This window comes from Carlito syrichta, unplaced genomic scaffold, assembly GCF_000164805.1.
Source record: "Carlito syrichta isolate Samal-C Ts95f unplaced genomic scaffold, Tarsius_syrichta-2.0.1 Scaffold306628, whole genome shotgun sequence".
NCBI lineage: Eukaryota > Metazoa > Chordata > Mammalia > Primates > Tarsiidae > Carlito > Carlito syrichta.
In genome coordinates this window covers 173,001-181,512 of record NW_007250724.1, presented here as the reverse complement: position 1 = coordinate 181,512, position 8,512 = coordinate 173,001, and the positions used below count along the sequence as shown (strand labels likewise).

Sequence of the window (8,512 nt, the reverse complement as noted above, 5' to 3'; positions counted from 1 at the left end):
CGCTGGCGTGCGCATGCGTCCTGTGGGGCCGACGCGGCTGGCCTGTGCTAACTAGAGCCGGGTGGAAGCTGGCGAGAGCGTTGCACTGAACCCGGGAGGTGGGGCACCGGCCACTAGAAGCGACCGCGGAGGCGTCGCGCTGAGCCCGACTCTGGAGTCAGTGGCGCTTTATGCCTTGGGGAACTCGGGAGTGGCAGCTCTTCTTCCGGTAACCTGAGTGCCGCAGCGGGCGGCCGTCATGAGGACAGGCTGAAGACTTCCCCAGTGTGGCCTCAGAGGATGAGAGGGACTTCCCGAATGTGGCCTAAAAGGATGCACAGGAGTTGGAAAGGCAAAGGAAGATATATGTTCAGAGACGCAAGATCGCAGAAGGAAGGCGACAGAAGATGCTGGGTGCTGGGGCCGGATTGTGAGGGTCTCGAAGGCCAGCTGGGGAGACCCTCACAGATGGCAATGAGAACCACCTGGAATTCACCCTGAAGCCTGAGCCCATGGCACAGGAGTACCAGAAAACGGAGGATGTGTCAGGGGTGGCCTGAAGCCAGCTGGAGGGCTACCTCATCAGGCCCTGAGAGAGTAACCTTGGGGATGGGGAAGAGGAGTTGATGTTTCTCAGAGGCCTTGAGCTTTGGATCTCAGAAACTGTCTAGATGAGGGACTGCAAGTTGCCCCTGCATTAACCTGAGAGCTTACTGAATTACTTTTTGTTACCTCACTTTTACATCCTGTGTTTGGACACTACTCAAGATGATCTGCCTCGTGGTTTCTCACACAATCCTGTGCTTTCCTAAGGAGGAATATTTCCTAGAAGATCCAGCCTGTATTCCAATTCATCCTGGCTTCGTAAATCATGACTGTGTAGATGCACTTGAGTAACTTGGACACATTTTACAAACCCATTTAATTTTCCTAATAATGAGGAATATATCACATAGGATGTCAGCAGTTCTAACCTGACCTGAGTAAGAGATCCCAGTGAGCACTGATAACCAACCTGATGGACAGACCAGTGCTGTGTCAGTTCTGGGGAGGAGGACCCAGGACCCTCTCTGGGCTTTCCACTATGCACTCTGAGCTGCTCCTCCTAACCTCTGGGATGGAGCAGATAAGAGAAAAAGGAAATGCAGAGCCCCCACTTCCTGATGTTTTCTCCTGAATTTTATCTGCTGCCTTTCTAGCTTAACTGCCCAGCCTTTCTGGGACTACAGAGGATAAGGAGAGCCTCTCTTCTGTATCCTCCTGTGCTGCAGAATGTTTGATTCAGCTTCATGAGTGTCTGGTAACTAACTGCATGTGCACATTTAGGATCCACAAGAGTCCACATCTCAGCCCTGCTACTCCCCAGATGGACCTTCGACAACTGACTTAGGCTCACTGAGCCTCTATTTCCTAGTCTGCAAAGTCAGAACATTAGTCGTCTCTCTAATATGGGGGGTTGTAAGAGTGGAGTGGCTGCAGATGTAGGCAAAACACAAGGACAAGTGCTTGGCACACACTTGACAACTCTGTTATTAGTTGTCTCTCTGGAGGTGGTCTGGAATTTGGAGGTTTTGTGCCACACCTTTCCTTGTGGGGAAAAACCTGCACACAAGCACTATGGGCAGGCAGTAGCCTAACTTTGTTCCAACTCAGGCTGTTCTGATTTCACAGACACCAGTTAGTATGGGTTGGGCTATGTAGAAGCGGAAAGAGGATGTTTATTTTTGTTTTTGTAGAAGGATCTGTGGCTTTCCACAGATTTAAATCAACATGTCCCTGATTCCCATGGGGGTAATTAGCTCTACCCAGCCAATAGGCCTGGGGAGTTGCCCTCCTCAGAGTGGATTGCTGGCTGTTAGTTAGGAGACCTCCAGGGCCTCTGCTGCCTTGGTGACAAAGGACACAGCACAGTAGACTCAGAAGGACCTGGAAGTGTGGGTTATTGGTTCCCCTCCTCTCAAACTCTCTCAGTTCTATTTCTTCTGAGGAGTGTCTTCAGGAACAACCCCACCCTGTCCATATTCACCCCTGGCATTCAGCCCAGGGATTCCTGTTGACCATGGAATGGTGCTGGCCTCTGGTTATCTGGGACTCTGATTTGTCTCTTTTTTTTTTTTTTTTTTGAGTCAGAGTCTCACTCTGTCACCCAAGCTGGAGTGCAGTGGCACGTTCATGGCCACTGCAGCCTCAACCTGCTGGGTTCAGGTGATCCTTCTGCCTCAACCTTCTGAGTAGCTGGAACTACAGGCACGCACCACCACGCCTGGCTAACTTTTTTTATTTATTGTAGAGATGAGGTCTCACATGCTGCCCAGGCTGGTCTCAAACCCATGGGGTCCTCTCACCTTGGCCTCCCAAAGTGCTGGGATTATAGACATGAGCCACCGTGCCCTGCCTTAGTCTTCCATTTGTATTCACGGTCTCAGGGGTTGTTTCCTTCCTCTTGACCTATACTGAGACTCATCAATGACAGGAGCCATCTGACTTGTCCTATTTTCTGGGCTGGCCTTCAGCAGACCCACAGGGGCTAAAAATTCCCCATGCTTCTCTGAGCATTTCCCTCTACTGAGCTTCCAAAAGGTCCACCTAGAACCAGATTTAAAAGCTCAGTGAGATTTTTTGCTTCAGCTGCTGACCTGATAAGTAACAGGGAGAGAGAGAGTGCTGAGATTGCATTCAGTTTCTTCTCATGGTAGAGTAGTTGATGTGCTGTCTTAACTCACCAAGGAGAATTCAGTAGACTTGACTATACTTTATGACAAGTGAATAAACAAGTCTCACAGTTTGTGCAAACTAACTGTGTGGTATGTCTGCTACCATTTCCTCCTGAGTCCAACTACTGCCCCACCAGAGGCAGGATGGACCTAAAGACCCTGTAGGAGTTTTCCAGCCCCCTATGCTTCACTTGCTGAAAATATCTTCTTCCCACTTCAGTCTGACATTTGACACATGGCAGCCATTTTAGACATGACTAGATGGGAGGAGAATCAATCCACATGCCAAAATGGAACTGACAGATGGACATGTGTCAAATTTCTTCAGTCTGTGCTCTCAGACACCTGTAGCAAACCAGAAGGAAAATGGAATCAGGAAAAAGAAAAAAAAATGCCGGCAGGAAAAAGCCCAGTCAGAGCCAGCTCACTGCTGGGATTGGTGGAAATGTTTAGTCACTGAAAGACAAATTTTGGGAGAATGAAGAGATGGCAGGATCCCAGGAAATTCACCCACAGGCACCTAGGCCATGGGCAAAGCAACCTGCAGATTAACCCCAAGAAGGGGAGGAGGGGCAGAGCTCAGACTCTGGGTCTTCTCTGCTTCCCCACACAGTCCAGTTTACCCTGAGCTGATTATTTCAGCATGGCAGCCTCCACAGGGAGGCACAGAATCCAAAGATGAAGATGTCTATGGGGTGTAGAATGGCAGATGAGTAGAAGATAGAGAGATGGGAGGCAGAAGAGAATGTGGAAGGATGATACAGAACAGACCACCTCTTGATGATGTAGTGCCATAGGCTTTGGACTATTCCAGAGTGTCTGGAAGTGCTGTCTCCTATCAACAGCCTCCCTGAACTCGGCACCCTTCTTTTTGCTATAGTGCTGCTGAGGCTTGTCTCACCTCCCAGTGAGAAACAACTCAGGAAATTGGCTCCCTGCCCCCACTCCTCTGGGAGAGAGAAACAGAACTGAACAGGAAGGAAGGAAGCCCAAAAAAGCAAAGACTTTTCCTCCTGGCTGAAGTTTGCACCACCCACTAACATAAGGGATAAGGCAGCTGCCCAAGCAAGCCTCAGGTCAGCATGAGGCTACAAACAAGAGACCTGATCTTTGTCCTCAGCAGCCCACCTGAGCTGACCTGGACAGCCTTGTTTGTATACTTGGGCCTTCAGCTGGCCATGGTCCTTGGTAGAGCAGGAAAAAGGAATAAGGCAGGCAAGTACAGAATTTGCTTGACACCCTGCCTGCATAATTCCTTTTCTGTTGCAATGTGTAAATTTTTACTTGCATTATGTGGAAAAAAGGCAGTAAAAAATCCTTAGAAAGCTGGGCTCGGTGGCTCAGCCTGTAATCCTGCGCTTTGGGAGGCTGAGGTGAGTGGATTGCCTGAGCCCGTGGGTTCAAGACCTGCCTGGGCAACTTGGCGAGACAATAAATCAAAAAAATTAGCCGGGTGTGGTAGTGCACACCTGTAGTTCCAGCTACTTGGAAGGCTGAGGAGGAAGGATGGTCGGAGCCCAGCAGGTCAAGGCTGCGGTGGCCAGAAGCGGCCACTGCACTCCAGTCTGGGTGACAGAGTGAGACTCCAACTCAAAAAAAAAAAAATCCTTAGAAATGTTTACCATCAGCCTAACCTCACCGCCTATGCATTGTTCCCAAGAAAGCTAATTAAGCCCCATTGCTTTTAGAGTTACATGCTTCTGAAGGTTTGTTATGACAAGAAAAAGGAATGAAGCCATGATTTAAGTTGTAAGCGTCCAAGTCAAAACATACTGCTTCCCTTGCCCCTAGATAGGCCTTTGGCGGGCTTTGCCTGTCTCATTCATGCATGCACACACTCATCCTTCTTCAGCCAGTGCATATCCAACTTCTACTCAGTACCAGGCCCAGAGAAAACTGTGGGACCTGCCCTTGAGGAGCTCTGTTTGCAGAAGGAGAAAGATAGGCACACACATTGTTTCCAATAAACTACAGAAAATGTCACCTGAATCCCTATTGTGATCCTTCCCATTGGGCTCCCAACTTCCATGGAATGTCCCCCACCCGCCTCTGTTCCATGAATTGGAGAACAGGCCTAGGCAGAGTGCACTTATGCCCATGCACTTATGCCCATGCACTTATGCCCTCTCCTGATCAGTCCACATATCCAACACTAGGCAACAGAGGTCCAGATATGATTCTGACAGTTCAGGGGAAGGGATAGCTTGCTCAGCCCCCATCAGACTCAGCTCTGCATTTCTTTAGGGAAGTCTTTTAGAGAGGGCCCTACTTCCTGAGCCCTCTGTGGCTCTCCTACTGCAAAGTCAAGGACATTTCTGAGACTCACTCTTTACCAGGGATCTCAGGCTATGGGACATAGCCACTCTCTCCACTGAGCTCCATCTCTGTCCTGATCAGAATGGATTGTAGTAGGGATTGTTTGCTCTATCATCTTACTGGGTGCCCAGGCAGCTCCCAAGAGCCACTGGAAAAACTCCTAGAAAGATGGACAGAATGGGGCAGAGAGTGAGTCTCTGATGGTGAAGTAAAACCCATGTGGCAAATATAAATGTTCATAGGGACTTTGTGACAAAAATCCCCTAAGTCTCTGCCAGGATGGATGATTTCAGTTCATATTAAAAATTTTTTTTTTTTTGGCTGGGCATGGTGGCTCAAGCCTGTAATCTCAGCACTTTGGGAGGTCAAAGTGAGGGGACTGCCTGAGCCAACAGGTTCAAGAACAGCCTGGGCAACTTGGCGAGACCTCATCTCTACAATAAATCAAAAAACTAGCCGGGCGTGGTAGCATGCACCTGTAGTTCCAGCTACTTGGAAGGCTGAGGCGGAAGGATTTCCTGAGCCCAGCAGGTCAATATTGGGGTGACCATGAGCGTGTCACTGCACTCCAGCCTGGGTGACAGAGTGAGACCCTATCACCCAGGCTGAAGTGCAGTGGCATGATCATAGCTCACTGCAGCCTCAAACTACTGGGCTCAGGGGATCCTCCTGCCTCAGTCTCCTAGGTAGCTGGGACTGTAGGCATGTGCCACCATACTTAATTTTTAATTTTTTTGTCAGATGGGGCTTATGCTGCCCAGGTTGTCCTTGAAATCCTGGGGTCAAGAGATCCTTCCACCTCAGCCTCTGGGATTACAGGCATGAGCCACTGCACCTGGCCTAATTCAGTTAAATTTGACGGACAGCCAGGTGCAGTGGCTCATGCCTAATCCCAACACTTTGGGAAGCTGAGGCAAGAGGATTGCCTGAGCCCAGGGGTTCAAGACCCGCCTGGACAACTTGGCGAGACCTTGTCTCTACAATAAATCATTAAAAAAAACTGGCTGGACATGGTGACACACACCTGTAGTTCCAGCTACTTGGAAGGCTGAGACAGAAGGATTGCCTGAGCCCAGTAGGTCGAGGCTGCAGTGGCCATGAGCAGTATACCAATGCCCTCCAGCCTGGGTGACAGAGTGAGACTCTGATGATAGATAGATAGATAGATAGATAGATAGATAGATAGATAGATAAAGTTTGATACCTTTGAGCCCTAGTATGAGGACAGGGCTATGCCAGGCCCCAAGGATATAGCATAAACCAAGACCGTTGATCCTACTCTGCCCTCACTGAGCCTGTTGTGATCTCCAAGTTTGGCCTTTGCTGTCTGCTGCTCAAACCAGGCCCTAAACCTGACGGGCTTGACTCCTGCTCTCAGTATAAGACCATTACCCTGCCCTACAGTGGTGGGTGTGACCACAGCTTCATCTGGCCGGGCTAATGTCACACTCAGGCATCAGGGTTATCTGAGAAGAACCTTCCTGGATTCCCCAGGTTCTGTATTGAGTGGCAGCAGGTATCAGTTGGGTAGCAACATCTGGGTTACCACAGCTATTTATGTATTAATAACCTCTCCAGCTGGGAGGCCTGGCATGGGCATCAGCTTTCCGGGAAGGCAGTCTTTCTGACAATGAGCTGACAGGGCTGAGCAAAGGACATCCTCCATTTGCTACCAAGAGAGTGGAAAGGTCACGTGTTCAGCTGAGATTCCAACCAGGCCTACTCCCCATCTCCAGCACATCCCTCTCCTGTTCCTGCATGATCCTGAGCCTGAGGATGCTAGAGTTCCAGACGTAAGCTGATATAATGCCTGGGACCCAAGGCAGGGCTGGATGCATGGTGATTGCTGAGTCAGAGCCACTGTGCCCACAGTCAGTGACTCCTCAGCTCCTCACTTGCTCTCTAATCATTCCACTGGCCACAGGAAGGCAGAGCTCCCCCCCAACACACACACACCATGTGCTCCTGAAATACACACAGGACTGCATCCCCTTCAGAATCCCCCATTCCCAGCTCCTTGCCCATCCCAACCAGCACATGTCCCCTGAGGGTGAGTTCATCGAGGACAAAGCTAGTCTCCTCCTTCAGGCATGCCCAGAGACAAATTGTTCCCACCCTGAAGAAGAACACCCCCTCCTGCTGTCATGTGCTGAAGCCAGGCCCTTTCTGCACCTCTCTCTCAAGACCTTTTGCAGCCAAGGTGCTGAGGAAAGTAGGAAGTGATCCTGGACCACTGGGTCCCGCTCCCAGGAAAGGTAGCTGGTCTGGACTCTCGACCATTCTGGCAAGTCCCAAACTTGGGTTTTGACTTCTCAGCTTGAGAATGTGACAACATGAAGACAGAAGACAATAGCCTCCTCAGCCCTAGGAATCCTGGCCAGCTGCCAACTGTCCCAGTGTGGAAACAGCTTTGGGAAAAATGTTCCTTGGGGCTTCAGGGTGCCCTTACTCCAGGGTCGACTCAGAGGAAGAGTGAGTCACCAGCTGTCCCATCCCCGTCTGCTTTTAGTGCCAAGCAGGGGGACCCCAACCACATACCCGGAGGCGCCTGACCTCCATCTAGAACCCTACCATATTTCACAGTTCCATCCGCCTTTAGGCGGTGCTCTCAGGAGCTCTCGGGCTGGAGGAAAGAGAAACTAAGAGTATCCAACAAGCGCTGAGCTGTACGGTGTGCAAGTCCAGCGCTGGACGCCGTGGTACATGAATCCTAAAGGCATGCAAAAGCTAAGGCGCAGGTGTGCGCAAAGGAAGGATCTGTATTGGTTCCCAATCACAGTACATACTCGTACATCTGAATTCGGGGTTTGCTGGCCTGGGTCCCAGTCTCGCCCCTCCTATTCCCTGCTGGCTTCTCCTGCCGATGGAAAAAAGCACCAGCGAACACAGGTTCCGAACCTCAGCTACACTCGCCCAGATGCCCGCAGGAACTGTTTGGCGATGGTTAGCGAGAAGACAGACCCAGTTACACCACCAGTCCGCGGCCGACCTCCGAGTGACTTCGGGCCGCGAGACTAGACGCGTGCTCGGCTCGCTTGCCCCTCGGTCTTAGCCCTGCCACAGCCCCACTCGGCCCTTTTATCCAGTCCCCGCAGTCTCAGCGCTACTCTTGGCGGAATCCCGCCCTGCGCTCCCCAGGAGTCCTGAGCCCCGCCCACAGCAGGTTTCGGGCGCTCTAGCTCTCCTCGTGCCCGCGGCGTTATTTCCCCGCCCATAATTCTACTCTTCAGCCCCGCCCACTGCTGGCGGTTTAGTCCTCTGGCGCCACCTCTTGGGAGTTTGCGGACACTATTCCGCTATAGGCCCAGAGATGCAGGCAGTCCATTCCGCTGGGCTCACCTGGGGGGAACCTGGAGCTACTTACTACCAAGGTTGAGAGCTGCCCCCATCCCAACCCTGAACCTGCCCAGGGTCCTGAGTGTGACCACACGAAGCCTTCCACAGGGATATGGACAAACCAACTTCCCCCGACCCCAGCTGAGACTCCAGGTCATCTCAACCAA

The 8,512-nt window shown here is 51.1% G+C and overlaps 1 protein-coding gene across 1 annotated transcript in view; it reads right to left on the bottom strand.

The window, feature by feature from the left end:
* The window catches only part of BSN (bassoon presynaptic cytomatrix protein), a 118,952-nt gene extending 110,728 nt beyond the window's left edge, over positions 1-8,224 (bottom strand). Inside the window, exons 1-3 of the mRNA XM_021715082.1 lie at positions 8,117-8,224; positions 7,792-7,866; positions 214-304 (exon numbers count right to left, since the gene is read on the bottom strand). Of these exons, the coding sequence (XP_021570757.1) occupies positions 214-304; positions 7,792-7,866; positions 8,117-8,224 (274 nt within the window). The remainder of the gene's footprint in view (positions 1-213; positions 305-7,791; positions 7,867-8,116) is intronic.
* Positions 8,225-8,512: the final 288 nt, after the last annotated feature.